This window comes from Aphanomyces astaci (genome assembly GCF_000520075.1).
Source record: "Aphanomyces astaci strain APO3 unplaced genomic scaffold supercont1.40, whole genome shotgun sequence".
NCBI classification, from domain to species: Eukaryota; Oomycota; class Saprolegniomycetes; order Saprolegniales; family Verrucalvaceae; genus Aphanomyces; species Aphanomyces astaci.
The window spans coordinates 233,072-253,483 of record NW_009798303.1 but is presented as its reverse complement, the minus strand read 5'-3'; the positions used below and the strand labels follow the sequence as shown (position 1 = coordinate 253,483).

Sequence of the window (20,412 nt, the reverse complement as noted above, 5' to 3'; positions counted from 1 at the left end):
ACGTAGATGAGCGGTACAGTATGTAGGACGTACTATTAATAGTAGATGAGCGAGGATAACGTAGGCGAGCGGTGGAATAGTGCCGAACGTAAACCAGCCAACAAGTACATCCTATCCCTGTGTTTATCGACCTCGTCAAAGCGGCCATGTTTGTACGTCGGCACGACGCACACTACAGTGTACTAGTACCGTACAGCAAATGGGGATGGTGCAAGATCACAAACTGCACGCATTCATTGCACCTACTACTCCTGGAGTGCAGTACAGTACTGTACACAGGGTTGTTGATATGCGTAAACATTGCGAGGCGTGCACTACAGTACTGGTAGGTGCTCCAGAAGTGCTGCAACAACAAACACATCGGTAGTTCTGCTTACTTGTACCGGTATTCCCCGAAGGATTTTCAGGGAAATTGTATTGGAAGATTCGTGTGGATAATTACTCTACCTAATGGGCTTTGGATAGGACTGTGAACGGCTGCTCTCAGGGTGTGGTCAGTGTACGGCGTCGAGGCGGCATTTGGATGTCAATTCAAACTCGAAAACCTTTTACATATAATAATTTTCCCACCATAAACTTTTACAAGATTATTGGCATGAGAGGTTCTCTTTTGTCCAATAATACAGCTCGAACGATTTAATTGGATGAAATAAATCGGCACATCACTGAACATTCGGCCCATCACTGGTCGATCACGTTAGTACAAAATTCCAGGACAAAAAATCGATCATATAGATTGGGCGACTCAGCCCACAAGTCCAAATTTTGGGTAAAAGGGCGGCATAACATTTTCATTTGCCAATATGTACGTACTAACGTTATTAAAAGGCTCCATTTATAGGTTGCATCGTCTCACTTTTGAGCGAAAGGAAGACGGAGTCGACAGAAATATTTAATACTAGTAATAAATACTAGTATGATTTAAAAAATAATAATAAATAATATTTAAAGAATATAACTTATATTTAGTGTTATTTTCGCTTTCACGAACGATGCAATAAATCTTTAAACCAGCAGCTGACTAACTTACAATATTACTGATATCAATACAATTGGACAGTAGTGCCTCCGAAATAGTATTTTAATTCGTCAGTAGATGTCAAAATATGCATGCGATTGAAAGATATTTATATATAGTCAGTAGCCATGATTATATATAAATATCTTTCAATCAAGAACTCAGCGAATTCGAAAGAGACTAGGTAGGTTACTGATCAAAAATGCAGTAGCCGATCGTTTAAATCCTATGGAACGAAATCAAATTGATCAGCAAACACGTTTTATTAATGGTATGAATCCATCATTCAATAGTTCCTGTTCGAACGATTCATCGATGGCGACAGAAAGCATGTAGCGCGGGCGCTGTCCATGGACAATCTTACTTGGCGGCTCAAACGATAGCGGCGTTGAGCTTCACTGCGCTTGTGAGGAAGTGAATTCCAGCAACAAGCTGCTTTCCCAAAGCATTGATGATGTGGATACATATATAACCTACTTTCTTTGTGTTTTAATATAGGTTTTACAGTTAATCAAATCTCCTTAACAAGAACAGTTTTGGCGAAACTTTACATAAAATGTACTCATCTATGGGATCTCAAAGATTTTATCCGTAATATTTCGGTCACTACTTTGGTGATGGTACTGTAATCTTAGGTTCATTTTTGTGGTGGGATATGACAGCTATTGCAGCACAAACTCATGTTAAATTCAATGTGCTTGCACACCAGCTTCGTCTGTGTTACCATGAAGTCAACTTGCACACGTTTTGGGTACAAACTCGATTCACCTCCGAAAACAAGGCGAGATTGTCAGTACAATGTAGTACGAAGGAATCAGGTAGTAGGAAAATTCCGAATAGAATGCCTGGGTGAAATTGTGGTACTACATCCCGTCATAGATCGAGTAGTAGTTCGCCAGTTAGTCGATCTCTAATCAAGTGGTGAGTTTTATTCGAAGTCGCATGGGTTATTTCCATTTACTTGATCTGTTGCTCATTAACCCAACTACAACCGGTAAGGTTAAGCCTTACGATCTGTAGTTGGGTTAATAATACTACTAGTAGCTATTAATATTAATACACCTTTTTACAGTTAAGTTGGACGAATGCCCGATATATTTGGCCGTGTGCCCGATATATTTGGCGGTCTGCCCGATATAATTGGCCATGTGCCTGTTTAATTTGGCTCACGGATGTCGTGTGCCCGATATATTTGGCGGTGTGCCCGATATAATTAGCCGTTTGCCTAAGTAATTGGCCATCTGCCCGATGAATTGTGGCATGTGCCCGATGAAACCTTGGGGTAAATCGAAAAATGAGTTCTGCGCGCGACAGCTCATTTTTCGATTTACCTCAAGGTACGCACCCTCGATGGACGCGCGGAGGCCATGGGCAACATGGGCGTTGGGATGTCACGTCACAGCAACGATGCTGCATGTGTCGTTTAACGACCATTTCTATATTGAATTGACTTTTTATTGGGTGATTTCCATTTTCATCGGGCACACGACACAATTCTTCGGGCAGATGGCCAATTACTTGGGCACACGGCTAATTATATCGGGCACACGACATCCGTGAGCCAAATTAAACGGGCACATGGCCAATTATATCGGGCACACCGCCAAATATATCGGGCACACGGCCAAATATATCGGGCATTCGTCCAACTTAACTGAAAAAAGTGTAATAGGTGGGTGTCCTTGCAAAACCCGAATAATCATAATGGTGTAATGTCGTAGCGCGCATTTCTGATTGGCTGTTACTTCAACCTTGAGCCAGTGGTAGAGTTTTGATTGGACGATGCTTTTCCAGGTGCAAGAATGCGTCGAGTAGCGGGGATTGCGACGGCGGCGGCGGTTCTTCTTGGTACCGCCGGGCCGTGGAATGCTGTAGACGCGTCGACCATCCATCATGCTGCGGTCGGTCTGCAGTGCACCCAGCGCCAAGACTGTGGGTTTCTTCCCGGCCTGGCTTGCATCAACCAGTACCCTTCGCCTTCCTTCGTGACCACACTTCATGTCGCTCCGTAGGACGTGTGCCCACTGCACCACCGACACTGACTGTGGCGCGTCTCCGTCGGACCTGTCCAAACGATGCATCGTCCAGGTGTCGCGAGCTGCGTCCTCGTCTCCCCGCCACCCGCTGACCTCCGTGTGCATCGAGAAGAACCTGTTTTCGCCGTTCACGTCCGCGGACGCGTTTGCATCCTTCATGGCGTTCCTCAGCGCCGCGCTTGGATCTGGCTGTGGCGTTGGTGGCGGCGGGCTCCTCGTACCCCTCTACATTCTGGTCGTGGGGCTCAGTCCAAAGCATGCCATCCCGCTATCCAAGGCCACGATTTTCGGTGGCGCCGCCGCCACCTTTCTCGTCAACTTTCGCAAATCCCATCCCCGTACGTCCCTCCCATCATGTCTTCGCATGTCAAGAATTCAAGCAGCTCCATCTAGTTCGACCCAAGCGTCCGCTGATCGATTACGCGCTGGCGGCCATGATGGAGCCGCCGACGCTGGTCGGGTCCATCTTTGGAGTCATGTTCAATCGTTTGTTTCCGTCGTGGCTGATTCTGATCCTCCTCATCACGTTACTCGGCTACACGGCGTACCGGACGCTGCAAAAAGGCAAAAAAGTGCGTTTATAATATGTATATATAAATATATATATATATTGAAAATAGATTATATGTAGTGTGGGTCTGAACCACCTCCCAATTTCTTCTGTCCAATTAATATTTTCGAAAATGTGGTATCCCCTATTTTTGACTGTCATGCTCAAATACTGATTTCGAACGAATTTTCAGGTATTTCCAACTTTCAACAAAAACCAAAATGTCCCTTGATGTCCTTGGTTGTTTTTGGCAATATTTTTCCAAATTTTGGATCCAGACAAACAAGTTTTCACGTTTTGCCGATTTGATCGAAATAGCCAAAATATCGATGATTTGGGCCTATGTTGACAACCATATTTACCCTTTTATCACAAACGTTGGATAGCTATACGGCAAGGAACAACTGGCCCTGCACTCGGACTCGCCACCCTCCGCGGACGATTCCTCTTCGTGTTTGATCAATGTCGATAAAATCCAGGTTTGTCCATCCTATCTATTGATGATACATACGTTGAGTTTTGTATATATATATGTATATATATATATAATCTATATATGGGTCAAACAAGATATCATATATATATATATGTGTAGATAAAAGTGGACTGGTGTGCTCGCAAGTGGCTGCTTCTAACCAGAGAAGCCCGCCATCGCCGCCAGCAACGCGCCGACGACGACGCCGACTTTGCATCGCTGCCACCTTTGATTCTCCCTCCAGATAAGGACCAATTCTTTGCCGACGCCCGCGCCGCGCTAGAAGCTGACGAATTCAACACGTTTCCCATCCAAAACGTGCTGCCCCTTGTCGTGTGCTGGGTACACGACCTCCCTATATATTAAAATCAAGAACTGATTTTTGTGTCTGTGGCTATAGTGCTTGGTATTTGCGCAAGCGATCATATTGGGTGGTCATGGGACGCCGAGTTTGGTGGGCGTACCGTGTGGCACTGTGTCATACTGGCTCCTTACTATTCTGCCGCTCACCGTGTTGTTTGGGATCACGACGTACGAATATATATATATGATAAAAATAGTGCGATATATCCATGTGTTTGGCATCACTGTTGTGTTTTGTATATGTTGCTGACTTGATTTCGTGTTGCGTGGTATATATATATATAATAGCATGATGGGTCGACGCCTTCGCCTCCGCAACCGCCTTCGTGTACTATCCCAAGTCGAATTTGTGGACGGCGACGTCCACTGGACCCGCTTCAAGACGCAAGTCGTGTTCCCTGCTTACTGCATTGTAGCCGGCATCGCCGCGGGGCTGCTGGGCATTGGAGGTTTGCTATATATATATATTTGATAAATGGTTCTGATAGCGAATAATACGATAGGAGGCATGGTTAAAGGGCCAGTGATGCTTGAGAATGGAATATTACCCCCGGTGCAATCGTCGTCGGCGTCGTTTATGATCTTATTCACGTCTTCTGCTACAACCTTGCTGTTTTCCATTGCTGGCACGTTCCCCGGTCAATTGCAATATGGTACGATCTGATACTACTGCAGTACTAGTACTACTACTACTAGTACCCACATATTCATTTGGGGATTTTGTCACTGCAGTACTGCTCCTAGTAGCAGTAGAACCCCCATGTGCATTTGGACTTGGCATTTTGATGTTCTCTGGTAGTGATGGCATAGTCAAACCACTTTTCACGATACCTATACTATGTCATAGATTACGTGCTCTGGTTTGCGACCATCGGGTTTTGCGGGGGTTTGTTTGGGCAAAACGTACGTTAAATATTTACTATATATATATATATATTATATTGCGTGTAGGTCGTGGGACTGTTGCTGAAAAAGTACAACCGGACGTCGGTGCTGGTGTTCATCTTGGCGTTTACAATTGGTCTGTCGGCGATGTGCATGGGGTACGTCGGCGCCATGACGGCGTGGAGGGACTTTATCAAGGGAGGGGACCTCGGCTTCTCCAGCGTCTGTGCCGCTGAGCCATAAGAACAAGAGTTTAATTCGCCAAGTCGAATATATATCCTACATCACAGTACGACGATAGGATCTCTTTTGTGCGACAGGAGTCAATGGAAAGCCCTATGCAACTAACAACCAACCTACCTACGCATCCTTGTACCATGGTATACCCACAGTAGTGACCAAAACCACTTTGGGAACAGGGGACACAGATTACCGGTAGGCTTATATTATATATAAACCAGCAAGCAGACTACGATCGCTACAAAGTAGGATAATGGAGCTTGAGCACGTACACTATTAATAGTGTGCACTACAGTAGTAGTTCCTGCAGAGAGCTAGCTCTGTCTTTGAGGGGTTGTTAGCAGGTAAATATATTCTTTTCGCATCATATGAATCAGCGCCCCATCGTGGGGGTGGCAGGGTAGATGTCGATTATGGAATCGCCATAGATGACCGTGGTGATGGGCGTCAACTTTGATTGACATGGCGTCACGAAGGCACAATGTGCATCCCGCCCCACATCTACTACAGTACCCCCGACGAATCAACAAAAATCGCAACGAATGAACGATACATTCAACGTACAATATGAACAGCGTACATGCAGACGAGTACAATGATGCCCTCATCGGTCACTTGACTGCCTTGGATGACAACTGTTGTCGAGACCAACCCCAACGGCAACGACCGACGCGGACATGATCAACCACCCCGACGGACCCCCCAGCAAGATGCAGTCCAACCCCAATGCGAAGTCCCTACCGATTAAAATCGTCGTGTGAAGGGTCACCGCGTGTTGGTAGTACTTGGACGAGAACGGCCACACCATGTACAGTGACAGAGTCTGGCGATATGCGAGTTTGAACCAGCACAAGTGTGGGAGTTCAAAGAACTGCTAAGCGAAGTACGCTGTAAAGTACAAAGGAGGCGAACGAGGTGGCGATGTTAGCTGTGTCAGTCTTGGCTGCGTTGAAGGGGGATTCAATCCATACTCGCCCGTCGGCGACGCCAACGCCGAGAAGGACGGCCACCGAGACCGAGCGCGCGAGTGATGTCGATGGCTGCAAGAAACACAAACCCAAGTTGTCCGGCCCTGTAAACGCCACCCCTAGCAGTTTTCCTACGATAGTACAGTAGCTAAGCAAATTTATGAGCCATGGACCTGGAAATGTGATGAAGGCATTCACGTTTTAGAACGGATGCGATGTGAGCTCGTCGGCTGAACGAGAGGGTCAACGATCGTGACGACGAGGTTGAGGGCGAACGCTGCGCGGAAGTGCAGCGAAATGCAGTGGTTACGTGGCGTGAAAGTCATCGGATGATGAGGATGCGGTGGCGACTGAGACTACCGGTAGAATGGCGCATCGATGAGCATGTTTGAGGTTGCAATAACGTTAGTGACATCTATCTACCAACAGCCCCCCTAACATAGTGGACTCGATGCGACAAGGTTAAGAAGCTACTATGACCGTTGCAATTTTCAATTGAATTCAAACTACTCCGCAGGTGTGTTCGTTACGTGTGTCAGCATGGTGGGCTGAGTCTAGTTTTGTGGTGAACCTGGTGTAGATAAAAATAGCTCATGCCGACCCCGCGACAACGGGGCACATCATGGTCAGAGTCTTCGTGCGTGCACCAGTTCCAGACACACCCGCCTCGTTTCTCGCAACGTACCACCGCTTGTCCGTGTTGGTCAATGTTGGGTTCGCCCTCAATCTCGCCACGACGGTACGCGCCAGCTTGTTTTCTTCCCCGTCAGATCATGTGTGTACATTGTGATAGCCACTGATGGCGTACGTGGCCGAGCCGTACCCTTGGGGTATCCCGTTGCAAAACACGTTTGCAGACGTCCCGTACGACGCGTTGGACGCCGCCGCCGCGCCCATGTTTCAAGGGTTGTACAACAACATGACGATGGCCCCCCTTGAGTGGTTTAAACTCGATCTGGCCACGCTCTCGTACGCTGTTCGTTACACCCTAGTGATTCCCCCGGCCGACGAATTCGTCTCGCACCCGCTTCGCCAAGTCAACGCCCTTGTTTCGTTTCCAGGTGCGTCGGTCGCAAACACACCAACTTGTGATGTACGCCTAATTGACGTGGCAGCGGCGGGGTTTTACGGCGTCGGGGGGCGGGCACTCGTGTACGACTTTCTCGCCGCCAACAGCTCCGCGCGAGCCTCAAATCGCTGGTGCACATGCCAATTCGCCGTCCTCTTGGGCATACCCATCGCCGTCGGGTGTCTCTGGTTTTACTCGACTTCCTCGTCCGCCGACACGTTGCCGTCGACGAGCATCACGGCGTTCTTTTCCGTGCAGTTGTTTGAAACGTTCAGTATGTGCTGGTTCAAGCTGGCGTATCGCGTCGCCTTGTCTCTGTACGTGGTGTGGCTGCTCTGGTCCAGGTACTACCGGCACATTGTTGCCCTCCACAGGTCGTTGAATCGACTGGGGCTGGATTGTACATCGAGCTGCACGCGGTACAAAATCATGCTGGGGGATCCATCGGGGTTGATCATGTCCGAGTTTGTCGTGGCCGTGGTAGTGTTGCTCGACATTTGGATGAATGTTTCGTACCTGTCGATTGCATTCATCCAAGTCAGTCAAGTGACCGACGTGTGGCAACTTATACTTGGCTGCATGTACACGGTTCGGTTTGTACGTTGACTATGTGTCGTGGTTTCGGTGACGGTTTCTTGTTCATTCGCCCGGCGTACTGTAGGTGTGGGGCGGCGCGCTGTTTGTGTGCATCTTGACCGTGTTCACAAAGCGGTACAAGTGGGAAGCCATCTTTACGCCTGTGGATCCGACAGTCCTCACGATAGCCTCGTACATCTACGGCGGTCCCGTCCTCGCAGTGTTTGTCGCCACGCCCGCAATGGTGGTGGTGTACATGCTTCGCCATATTAGTTTACCAGGCAAAAATCCCGTCGTCGACATGGAGGTCTCTGCATGTACGTACGTACATACGTGAGTTTTCACACTAATGACTAACAACACCCATAACCCGTAGCGATCGTCGCCATATCGTTGTTTGTTTCGTCCATTCCGGTCGTGTACTCGCTGGCGCGTACGTACATCCGTTACAGGTATCCGCCGCGGCCAATAATAGGGGGGCCACGTCGAATGACCCACCGGACATACTCGGATACGTGGTGGCAAGTTCACAAAACTACGGGCGATATCAAGCACCGCCTCCTCCGTACGTTATATAAGCAACGCAGCAAGGACTGCAGAGGAGGGTCCATCTACAAATTGTTTGATCGGAACCCACGATATCGCATGAAGCCACTCACGAGTCTCCTCTCTGCCGACGTGTTTGTACTTTGCGCCAGGGGGGGGGAGGGGCCCCAGGTTTACGACATCCAAGTGCGCCTGAGCTTGGTATCCCTTCTCGACACACATGCGAACGACCCCGCTCTGGCCATCACGACGTGTCCCCGCGAGCACCGCGCCTCAGTCGCCACCTTGAGCCACCCCACGTCCTGCACGACTACGTCCTCCCCCTTTGTTGCGCACGCGTTTACATGTGTCCATCTAGGCGAAACGGACTGGCTCATGTAAGGAGTTTTGGTGGTACCCCAATCTCTATAGTTAGGCCGCTGTTGAAGGACTTTTATACAAACCTATAATCCTCCCGACTGGCATGTTGAGGGATTATGAATTCAATGCACCGAGTCCATGCATACCATTATAGGATTATAGGTTTGTATAAAAGTCCTTCAACAGCGGCCTAACTATAGCTATTGGGGTACCACCAAAACTCCAACGGTGTGGCTCCATGCCCATTGATTGTCCTTACATGAGCCAGTCCGTTTCGCCTAGATGGTCAATTTGTTTCTGATTGGGCTAAAACCAGGCTTCTAGCCAATCAAACGTTGTGGTGCGGTTAGCGAATGCGGAACAATCGGCAATCCTTTAACTGCACTCGCTCTTGTCCTTCGTTAAGGCGTCGCGGCGCCGACGCTGGAGAAGCTCAGGTCTCCCTTTGATAAAGTCCCGCCACGCCGTGATAGCCCCGATGTACCCCATGCATGCAATGTCGGCAGATCAAGTGTAAGACAAGGTGAACACCTGAGATTAATTCAATGAATACCGGTAGTACTACTAAACGTGATATATCCGGATAACTCCATGACCAGCGACACCACTTTGTCTAACTGTCAACACGAAGCGAGAACGTACTGTGTACCAGCAGTGTGTCCGTCATTCAGTCAGTTCGCGACATGCTGCCTTCGTCCGAGTCCAAGCCGCTTTTCAATGGTCGAGCGGCTCCACACCCACTGGCGGCTTATCGCCAACTGGGGCTCACCCTCGCTGGTCGGTTCATCCTCGTTGTACATATATGTAGCGGTATCCATCATCGGCCAACCCACAAGTGATCATGGCAGGGTGCTTTGCCATCTTCGCTCTGGTGTTTTTGTGCACTGATAGTCCTGTCGGCATGCAACCAGACGACGAGGATGCGTCCACCGCGGCCCTTCCGACAGTGTCTTCGTGGTCAACACCAACCCAACGGCCATCCACGTGCCCCGAGATCCTTCCGCAAGATCGCGTGGTGCTGTTCTGGCAGTCTGAAGTCGGCGGTTGCGAGCAAGTACGATAACAACAAAAATTACCTCCAAAATACAACGCCAAACCAACCTACTATCTATGGACAAAGTGCAACAGCAATATTAGGCTCGTCATTTTCAATCGAAATCGGTAGGTGCCCAATGGCGTGACCCATGTTGTGTTTGGCTTTGCCCAAACATTTGGTGGGATCGTAACTCCGTCGTTCCAAGGCGCCGTAGCGTCGTGCGTGCAGTCCCTTCGCCAGTAACGTGACTACTCGAATTGGTCGCCATGTTGCTGCGATAATATCGACCAACATGATCATTGTGTGTAGACGCTGCATGTACGTGATGGGCGTGATCGGCGGCGCCAACAACAACGTCGGCATGAGCACGATCCATGACCCGCAAGCGTTTGCCGCCAGCGTCAAGTCGTTCGTGCAACAGTATCTCCTCGATGGCGTCGATATTGACGACGAAACCAGCTACTTTGAAGGGCTTTATGACGACCACCGCGTTCGATCATACATGCAGGCAATTACGATTCTATTATATATATATATATATATATATATTAATAGAATGGACAATTATAGGCGCTCCACACAGCGCTCAAGACCAACGGCAACGACTACCTCCTGTCGTACGACGCGTACATGCTAGAGGCTGACCCTGTGTGCTGGAAGAGTACGTTACCAACTCTCACATCGTTCTGCCGTATCTGCCGTTAATTTGCACCTTGGATTACAAAGATGCCGATATGTTGGATATATATATATATATACATATATATATATCCAACATATCGGCAGTATATATGTAGATTCGTGTTGGTGTGTGTATATATATATATAAGACTTTGACAACCATCTCCAGCTCCAACCTTTCTAGTCTGTCGATGCATCGTCTTTCTAGCAATGTTATTTCCATTGCAATTCATTCTAGGATATATACAGTACAAACATATATATATGTAATATATATATTTATATAGTATTTAGACACTGACAGTATGTGGGTAGGTGCGCGATGTTTTGCCAAGGGGGTCGAAGAGTATGTGGATTGGGTCAACGTCATGGCATACAACGTCGACACGAACGTAGCAAGGGCGAACGTACGTCCTACTAGACTTGTCTTTCGAGCCAGTGGGCACTTATAAATTGCTTTTTGGTTCACAAACTCGACCCTGTTGTAGCAAATCTATGCCGGCGCGACTAAAAATGTATTTGAAGCGTGGGCGAGGATTGTCCCAAGAGACAAAATCACCATGGGCATGTGCATGGGGGGGGCATGCTCGTACGGCCCTGGGCCCCCCTCGTGGGTCGTCCAGTCGTGGGCCCAGTATAATTACGCGTCGCACATGGGGGGGCTCATGATTTATGCCGGCTCCATGGATATCAACACTGGGTTTGAAACGACCAAGCAGATTGTTCTGTGGATGCGCCAAGCCGCCAAGACGTTTGGGGGGCGTCGGTGGAGGACCCCCCGATTGACGACGACAGCTACTACTAGTAGTACTAGTACTACTGCGACTACTCGAACGCCAGCCCCCACGCCGTCGCCACATCGAAGGGACAGCACCGTGTGCGGCATGTGTGCAAACTGCCTGTACGTGCCAACCCACGGCTGTTATATTGGGTGGACATATGACCAGTGCACTGCGTCTGCGTTCACATGGTGTGGCCAGTAGAACGAGTGTAGTACTACTAGTATTACGATTAACAACTAACGTATATCGTACGTACGCTATGTGTGCTTCGACTGACTACACAATGATGACGCTCGAGCCCGAAATCGATACATATAAACCATTACTCGCTGTATTAGTTGATGGCTGGCGGGTTCACTGATGCTAGCTACCTGGTGGTACTCTGCGACCACCAACCAACTCCTCACTACTGTACTGCAGCCCACGACAACTAACGTTCCCCATTGAATTAGTATATACTAACTACTACTACTACTTAAGTCCTGTACTAGAGATGGTCGCTCGAGTATCATCATTCGATTGTATCCCCCTCCCCACGTCCAAGTTGCAACAGCACAACGCTGGTGTCCTGGCTCGTGCTGACCATCAATCCTGCCGTAGTGGGATGCCACGCCAGCCTCGTCACAGTCGCCGCGTGCGCTCGGATGCTTTGGGTCGTGGCCATTTCCCATTTGCCATCGGCAGCTGCCGACGCCGCCACGAGGTGGACCCATCCGGACTCGAGCCCCACAGCGATGAGATATATACCTTCCTTGGTGGACATTTCGGGCTTGGCAAACGCTACAGCAGTCACCGCCGACGAAAACGAGAGAGCCGAAGCCACCTAAAAACACAATAACATGGTCATTCGCTCAAGTGCCTCGTTCAATGGATGGATGGCTCACAGGCTGCCACGTGGAACGGACGTGTCCCCACAGCAACAAGGTATCATCTCGGGAGCCTGTGGCAAAGAGGCGGCTGTCGTGGGCCCATCCGCAGGTCCACACGATGCGCTTGTGCACTTTTTGCTTGGTGGCGAGGGTATACGACCCATCTACGCAGCAGCAGAACCACCAGTCACCACCGCCATGAACCGTCATATGTATTCATGATCGGGATAGGATTTGTTTGCAAACAATGTGACGCCATATCTTCAACTCCGACACAACGTTCAGTATAAAAGATTGTTATATGTATTTTTTAGTCTATACGATGTATATATATATATTATATATACATGTATGCGTGGATGATTCGGTATGGCAACTTTCAAATTGAATAATCAATCGCTGGGCTGAATCGAAGCATGGAAAGTATATATACTGTATTGACGCTAGTGGATACAGTCCAACGGCGAAAGCCGCTTTAGATGGTATGCTATTTTTCAGAAAATACAAGTATATGCCGCCAATCCACTTCCAGCGTGATGCAACGTAGATATTAGAAAACCACGCGAAATGTGGACGTTTATAGCGAATTCAATATATACATATATATATATTATACACGATACATACAATACAATATATACTTGAAGTATTATACACGATACATACAATATAATATATATACACAATACAATATATATCATACACGATACTTACAATACATTACATTACATATATATATATATATATTGTGAATTCGCTATAAAATTTTATATATATCTTTGCAGCATGTCGTACTTAGCACTCTTGGTATTTGTCGATCGTGTTGGTAGCTGAAGTACCTGGTTGCAACGCATACACACACACGTGCCTGTCCTTGGACACAGACACCAAACTGCGATCGTCGGGGGAAAATGCGAGCTGCACCACTGACGACGCGTGCCCTGGCAGTTGCTGGAGGGGCACAATGTCCTCTTCGGCACTCGCCCACAGCCAAATGGCGGCAAACTGACTGTCTCGACTCTTGCAAGCCGACGCGAGCCGGGTACGCGCTGAGTTACTCGTCACGCAGAGCAACTCGTTCCCGTGCCCGTACAACTTTTGCAGCTCAGGCCACACGGACCGATTCAATTGATCCCCCACGAACACTAGAGAAGTAGAGGCGTCTGTGGTAGCTTTGGTCGTCAGACTTAGCTCCGGAAGCATGCCAAACCCGGCGGAAGAAAGCTCGCCTCGCACCAACGCAGCCATGCCCTCGGGTACGGCAAACACCTACCGAATCAGAATCGCACACAGTGTTGCGGAATCAGACGAGCTCATTGGAATCAGATATACTCCAACACGACGTCAGCTGCGTCCAACTTTGAATCCGAACAACCAAAGCCACCTCCACAGCGGCCCAACCATCAACATACACGACATATATCACACTCAGCCTCGTTCGACTCGGAATCTTCATCCACCCACAAATATGACCATGAAAGACTGGGATCTATCCTAGTGTATCGTACGCGCAAGATCTTCTCGTCGGCGCCACTCACAAACCGCGAGGCGTCGACAAAGCAGCCGCAGTGCAGGTCGTACCCGTGCACTTGCACGCGGGAGATTTCGGTCCACCGGCCATTTGATCCGTGGGCAAAAGCCCGCGCCGTCTGATCCTGCGACACTGTGACAAAGTAGTCGCCGGCCACGGACCACACGACATCCGACACGGACTGCGTGTGCCCTGTGACACTGACCACCGGCGCCAAGAGCCCGTCGCTCCCACTCGAAATCGCCCACCGGTGGATTTGGCCTCCGAATGTTAGCGCCACCACCTCTGACATAAGTGACGACGCCGGTGACAATAGCGGGGCCGCGCCTGCCAACAAACCCAGGCCACTATACCAGTCCACCATACAATTTATTACACATTTTGTCGATTCGAAATTGAATGAGCAGAATCACCAAATCGATCGATATACGACCAATGAAAAGCCAGAATACTCACTCATCAAGTATCCAATCAAATCCACCCTTCGACTACTAATGCAACCTCGAATTAGTGTGTGACTGAAAGTAGTGTGAGTCTGGACGATCATCTTACATACAAAAGACAGGACAAAGAATCGATATATCGATAGATTTGGCAAAGAATAAGCACAAACGTCCAAATTTTGGGTAAAAATGTGGTCAGATATTGAGCCACCAGTCCATTTGATGCGTACCAGTCGTATGTATACACAAAGCAACACAATCGAAAAATTGTAATATGATTTGAAAACTATAAACAAGTCATGTTGAGCTATAATATAAATATGTATACAATCGACCGAATATAGTTTTAATAATAATTAGATATATAAAACATGTACATTATCGAAATCACAATAGCAAACGAACTGACACATTTGGGCATTCAAACGTGGCCTTCAAAATCGTTATCATGTTTTTTTTACATATGCAACACATACGCGAGGTACATGTGGTTTATGAAGAGATTTGATTTATATATATATATATGCACTATACCCGAGGTCTCCGATACGTAGTTGAGGCGTCCAGAGCTCACTGTGTTTGTCCAAGTGCCACAGAATAATTCGATTGTCCATCGAAGTCGACAAGAGAATGAGCCCTGGAACGACCCACGTCACACTTGTCACCCAATCATCATGGCCCACCAGCATCGCATCACACGATACGCTCCTAATATAAGACGACAAGATTCGAGTTATATAGACATAGATATTGCTAGTATAGCGAGTATATACATGATATGCGATGATGTGCTGTCGATACGCCAGAGCCGAATTTTGTGGTCTTGGCTGGCCGACGCTAGAAGAATCGACGTGTCGTGCCGTGTAAAGTCCAGGCCGCGAATCCACCCTTTGTGCCCTAGAAAGACGAGATACCAAGATGGTCATTCTTTCATCACAATGCTCAAATGTCACTTTGAAGCTCGGACGTACCAGCCAACGACGTGACATGCACCAGGGCGGCGGCGGTGGCTGATGGGTCGAGCTTGTACAGATGCACTTGCAAATCCACGCCACCAAGGGCCACGAGAACGCCATCATCGGAGCCGTTCAGGGTGGTTGTAGCCAATGTTTCGACAATATGGCGTTGGCCCAGCGGCAACAGGCATGAGTGCGCGATCGAAGGAGGGGACTTGTCGTCCAGTGTGTACACCAGCACCTCCCCGACAGAGGTCGCAGCAAGCAGATACGTTTGGGTCGGCGTCGAGATGGAATTGACGGCGGAGATGGACGATGTGCACGTCGCAACCTCGTGCGAAATCCACTGGCCATCGTTGTTCAAGTTCAGGTGGAGCCGAAGGTTGCCGGCTGCGTCGCCAGACAAGATGATGTCTTGTTCGACGCCGTTACGTACATAATGGCTGTTCCAGTGCACTAGAGATATCGTTAGAGTGGCCAGTGGCGCGTCGACGTACCGCTAGATATGCGCGCCGGGTGGCCATGCAGTCGCGTGACGATGGAAGGAATGGCCGCCGGCACGGACGAGGCAAAGGACGCTATGGCAATCGAAGTGGACGCCCCAAAGGCAATCCTGTACGATGAGTCGCCGTGGCGCGATGGAATGGCTCTGGACAGACACTGCGATGCATTGTTACAACCCACGGCCGCGAACAACTCGTTCATCGTCATGACATGCATGTTGATAGGTAGGTATGCTCGATTTGTATGCGGATGGTTATCCGGTGAGTAATAAACGTCAAGTGACCCGAATTTGGAAAGTATTATTGCAAGGCAACTTCCTGCTTGACGGCTTTGGCTACAAGCAAAACACGCTAAAATAGGTTATAATATGAATATTTCAAGTCACTTGAATTTATCCAACCTTTCTCAGCCAATCACAGCGACTTGAGCTTGGAGCTCAACGATGTTTTGATTTGAATCGTCCCGCTCCGTTGGCATGGGCTTGCTACGACTTCACGTTGCCGCCGCTGGGGTGGTGGCATTCGCTCTGGCGTCATCATCCGCGGCCTCGACGCCAGCATCCTCCTCTATTCGATTTGTAGCACCAGACGAGATGCTTGGGTCTGGCTGTGCTTCCCAATCGGACTGTGGGTACCTTCCGGGCCTGGCCTGCGTTCGCTCGTACGTCGTCCTTGTCGGAGATGACGACTTTAACTTCCTGCTCTAGGACATGTACGCTATGTGATGTCGACGCGGACTGCGGCGCGACCCCGTCGGACACGTCCAAACGCTGTGTGGTGGACCACGGCACCACCACGGTGACAAGTGTCGACGGCACGACGACGACGTTCCGGCCCAACTCGGTGTGCATGGAGAAGAACTTGTTCGATCCGTTCACTACTCACGACGCAGTGGCGTCTCTACTTGCGTTCCTCTGCACAGCCCTTGGCTCGGCGGCAGGCACCGGCGGCGGCGGACTGCTGGTGCCCATGTACATCTTGGCGTTCGGCCTCGGCCCCAAGCACGCCGTTCCCATGTCCAAGACAACCATCTTTGGCGGCGCCATAGCCACGTTGATGGTCAACGTGATGAAAAAGCACCCTTGTACGAGTTATATATCTATGACTCCTGGACTACTGTACCGTGTATATGTTGTTGGAATCAGCTGAAAGGTATCTGTATCGTGGTTTGAATCAGGTGAATCTGCGTATGTACTTTGTTGCTAGACTCAGTCGAAATGTCACCAATCGTGTGGCTCAAATCAGTTGAAATCGACTCGATATATTAACAAGTCGATGCGAAATTGACTTGTGGAGTGTGCTCATTTCAATCGAATGAACAGAAAACCCAATCGGCAATCTGTCGATATATATTCGACCAATCAAAACCCAAGCCACGAATCAAGCGACCAATCAAATCCACGCTTTGACCTATCTAACATCGAATTCAGGGTGTGACTGAAATTCGTGTGATACTCGACGATCTTTACATGCAAAATTAAGTACAAAGAATCCATATATATCGATAGATTTGGCGAATCAGCACAAAAGTCCATATTTCTGGGAAAAGGATAATATTCTTTGTTGGAAAATATCAGTTGATATGTCTGTGTCGTTGTTGGAATCAGTGGAAATAAATGTTCAAACATTAGTAGTACCTATACTATACTAGTAGTAGTACTACTTGGATAAAAGGATCGTTTTGTGATATCTCAACGATATATTAGACCGAAGTCGGCGCCCGCTGATCGACTACACGCTGTCGGCCATGATGGAACCTCCGACTTTGATTGGAACGATCTTTGGTGTCATGGGCAATGCTACATTTCCATCGTGGCTCATTCTGGGGCTGCTGCTGGCTTTGTTGTCGTTTATGGCTGTGCGTACCCTCCAGAAAGTCCAACACGTGTGTACAAAACTATACAAAATTGATAGTCATGAACTCCTTTGACTCTCAAAACTACAAGTAGATTGACGCTTTGGAAAAAGCGACCACTCAGAGTGAAATCGTGCAGTTGATTCCGACCCAAACCTCCCGTGTCCCCGACCCGAAGGATATTGCGGTACGTCTATATATATATATCATATATACAGTCAAAGTAAGATGTATATATATATATATATAAGTGGCGGACTATGTAGAAGCAAGCTCGGATCCAGCAACAGGACTACCAAGACTTTGAAACTCTCGCGCCTGTCGTCGTGCCTGCCAACATGGGTATTATATCTATATATTATACTCTCAGCTTACGATTGTATTATATTTATATATTATGCTCTCTCAGCTAACTATGGGATGTTTGTGTACGTACACTGATGTACCAAATCCATCGATCGATTGTGTGTACCTGGATTGTATGTGTAAAAACCTTCACACTAATTTCAGGCATACACTACTTCGATGGTAGAATGGTTGAAGCGGGATTTTGATTGGTCACTTAATTCTAGTTCTGTGTTTTGATTGGTCGATCGATATTGTCTGCCAATTTGGGGCTGTTCGTTTGATTGAGCAGACCCCACTATCCAATTCTATATTGATATTTTACTTATATAATATTTTTTTAAAAATATATTTAATTCCATGTTATTCGATGGTTTTATTCACAGACTATTATGTACGTACTGTATCATGATGATGTAGACAAGACAGTATACTTTCGACAACTCAAGACCCAACTGGAAGACGAAGAAAGTCACGTGTTTCCGTGGACGTATGTCCTGCCGCTTGTGCTATGTTGGGTACGTACGCAATTGTCTCGCATTTGTTTCGTATAATCTTCGCATTTTTCGTAGCTCCTTATATTTGCGCAATCGCTGTTCCGAGGAGGCCATGGGACCCCCAGTGTTGGTAAGTTTGATTTCAAATATTGTCGTTTCGAGTGAAATTTGGTGTTTCTGGCCGATTTTTATTTGAATCGGCAGTAAAGTAATTTAGAAACGAGCAACGTATTCAAAGGTCAAGTATCATGTTATAAGTGAGACTCATTGCAGCTCTGAAGTGGCTTCTTGGAGTTTGATTGGCCAATTCATTATATTGGAGTATTTTGATTGGTCGATTGATTCTCTGATATGGAGCAGCTCATTCAATTCGTCACCCCCCATTCTCCAAATTTGGTTCGAATTGGCAATATCGCTTTACCCAAGCTTGACAGTATATGTTCAATGCAAACTTATACATGTAGATATGGCCTATGTTTGTATATTATTATTTAATATATTTTCCTTTTCGTATGTATTATTAACAAGATGGGATGCTCTAGTGGGCATTCCGTGCGGGTCGTCTACGTATTGGCTCTTGACGTGTGTCCCGTTGGTCGGGTTGATATTAATCACATGGTAAGTTCCATTCTCCGTCGACTATCCAATATAATATATGTCGAACCCGAAATATCTGTCTATGTGATTAATATATATATATATATATATTAATTTTTGAAATACTCAGGTTCATGGGCCAACGCTTGCGCGTGCGGAATCAACTGCGTGTCCTGAGCGGCGCCGACTTCGCCGTGGGGGACGTCCACTGGACCAAGAAGACTGCTCAGATTGTGTTTCCCATCTACTGTGTCGTGGCAGGCGTTGCTTCAGGCCTTTTAGGCATTGGCGGTATATATAATAACTGCATCTCATTATATATATATATATATATTGACTCTTGATGGGAGTAGGCGGGATGGTTCAAAACCCAATCATGTTGGAGTACGGGCTGCTGCCTGCCGTGTCGTCGGCCTCGGCGTCGTATATGATTTTGTTCACATCGTCAGCCACGACTCTGCAGTTTGCAGTCGCAGGCCAATTTCCAGGCCAACTGCAATATGGTACATATATGTATAAATATATATATTTTAAATATTTTCCTATATTTTTGGTGGTTTGGTGGGTCTGTTTATGTAAATAGATCCACCAAACCGCCAAAAATATAGGAGCGATCAAGTCCGATTAGATTTATAATATATATATTTGGCGACGGACGATGCCTGACAATTGTGGATGGTGGTGGTGAATACGTGGCGTAGATTACATCTTGTGGTACTCGCTCATGGGATTTTTGGGCGGGTGCTTTGGCCAAAACGTAAGATAATTTTATAAATATCTATATCTAGAAATAACATTCTTTTTGAAGTGCGTGGGGATTATCGTCAAAAAGTACAAGCGAAGCTCCATCTTGGTGTACGTGCTGGCGTTTACAATTGCGGCGTCAGCGGTGGCGATGGGCATTTCAGGCTACGAAACGGTGATTCACGATTTTACCAAGGGCGTGCACTTGGGGTTCTCCAATGTGTGCGGAAAGTAATAGATGCAGCCATCAAAGACATGGAGTCCATTGAAGGCGCTTCTAGAGTGGTTTGTTCGAGTGTAATTTTGATCAGTATACCCCCGCACATACTTATCGGGCTAGTTCACACTGATTGGGGGGTTCCCACCGGTGACACTTATACCGTTAAAGCTCGGGCGGCGGCCTTATCAGGGGGTCATTCGATCCGTATGCTCTTTAGATGAGGTTAACCTTTGGTCCTAACGTTACAGTACTTGCACGTTGAGTGTG

General features: G+C 47.7%; 5 protein-coding genes across 7 annotated transcripts; 4 read left to right on the top strand and 1 right to left on the bottom strand.

The window, feature by feature from the left end:
* The first annotated feature begins 2,797 nt into the window (after nucleotides 1–2,797).
* On the top strand, nucleotides 2,798–5,664 carry H257_12371. 2 transcript variants are annotated; one of them, XM_009839541.1, is made up of 10 exons: nucleotides 2,798–2,984; nucleotides 3,031–3,392; nucleotides 3,448–3,626; nucleotides 3,991–4,083; nucleotides 4,200–4,421; nucleotides 4,480–4,610; nucleotides 4,731–4,891; nucleotides 4,946–5,095; nucleotides 5,290–5,345; nucleotides 5,394–5,664. In XM_009839541.1, exons 1-10 carry the CDS (start codon nucleotides 2,821–2,823, stop codon nucleotides 5,568–5,570), a joined length of 1,695 nt encoding a protein of 564 aa, XP_009837843.1. In that variant the 5' UTR covers nucleotides 2,798–2,820; the 3' UTR covers nucleotides 5,571–5,664. The 2 variants fall into 2 exon arrangements, with proteins under 2 accessions (XP_009837843.1, XP_009837844.1); XM_009839542.1 differs by lacking the exons at nucleotides 5,290–5,345; nucleotides 5,394–5,664 and having other exon boundaries at nucleotides 4,946–5,131.
* Nucleotides 5,665–7,103: 1,439 nt separating this feature from the next.
* On the top strand, nucleotides 7,104–9,107 carry H257_12370 (hypothetical protein; the record flags this gene model as incomplete). The annotated part of the gene is made up of 5 exons (XM_009839540.1): nucleotides 7,104–7,274; nucleotides 7,329–7,596; nucleotides 7,651–8,201; nucleotides 8,266–8,497; nucleotides 8,557–9,107. The coding sequence occupies exons 1-5, from the start codon at nucleotides 7,158–7,160 to the stop codon at nucleotides 9,105–9,107; spliced, it is 1,719 nt and encodes a 572-aa protein (XP_009837842.1). The 5' UTR covers nucleotides 7,104–7,157.
* Nucleotides 9,108–9,705: 598 nt separating this feature from the next.
* Nucleotides 9,706–11,845, top strand: H257_12369. Of its 2 annotated transcripts, XM_009839538.1 has the most exons (7): nucleotides 9,706–9,863; nucleotides 9,935–10,140; nucleotides 10,252–10,361; nucleotides 10,432–10,630; nucleotides 10,693–10,783; nucleotides 11,119–11,210; nucleotides 11,292–11,845. In XM_009839538.1, exons 1-7 carry the CDS (start codon nucleotides 9,770–9,772, stop codon nucleotides 11,784–11,786), a joined length of 1,287 nt encoding a protein of 428 aa, XP_009837840.1. In that variant the 5' UTR covers nucleotides 9,706–9,769; the 3' UTR covers nucleotides 11,787–11,845. The 2 variants fall into 2 exon arrangements, with proteins under 2 accessions (XP_009837840.1, XP_009837841.1); XM_009839539.1 differs by having other exon boundaries at nucleotides 9,706–10,140.
* A 164-nt stretch (nucleotides 11,846–12,009) lies between these two features.
* H257_12368 (hypothetical protein) lies at nucleotides 12,010–16,110 on the bottom strand. The gene is made up of 8 exons (XM_009839537.1): nucleotides 15,882–16,110; nucleotides 15,400–15,840; nucleotides 15,202–15,325; nucleotides 14,963–15,136; nucleotides 13,963–14,332; nucleotides 13,294–13,723; nucleotides 12,470–12,618; nucleotides 12,010–12,408 (listed from the first exon to the last, which is right to left on the bottom strand). Exons 1-8 carry the CDS (start codon nucleotides 16,102–16,104, stop codon nucleotides 12,097–12,099), a joined length of 2,223 nt encoding a protein of 740 aa, XP_009837839.1. The 5' UTR covers nucleotides 16,105–16,110; the 3' UTR covers nucleotides 12,010–12,096.
* Nucleotides 16,111–16,323: 213 nt separating this feature from the next.
* On the top strand, nucleotides 16,324–20,262 carry H257_12367 (hypothetical protein). The gene is made up of 12 exons (XM_009839536.1): nucleotides 16,324–16,548; nucleotides 16,595–16,971; nucleotides 17,594–17,772; nucleotides 17,837–17,929; nucleotides 18,009–18,084; nucleotides 18,508–18,605; nucleotides 18,660–18,714; nucleotides 19,127–19,202; nucleotides 19,312–19,472; nucleotides 19,535–19,684; nucleotides 19,883–19,938; nucleotides 19,990–20,262. Exons 1-12 carry the CDS (start codon nucleotides 16,364–16,366, stop codon nucleotides 20,158–20,160), a joined length of 1,677 nt encoding a protein of 558 aa, XP_009837838.1. The 5' UTR covers nucleotides 16,324–16,363; the 3' UTR covers nucleotides 20,161–20,262.
* The last annotated feature ends 150 nt before the right edge of the window (nucleotides 20,263–20,412 follow it).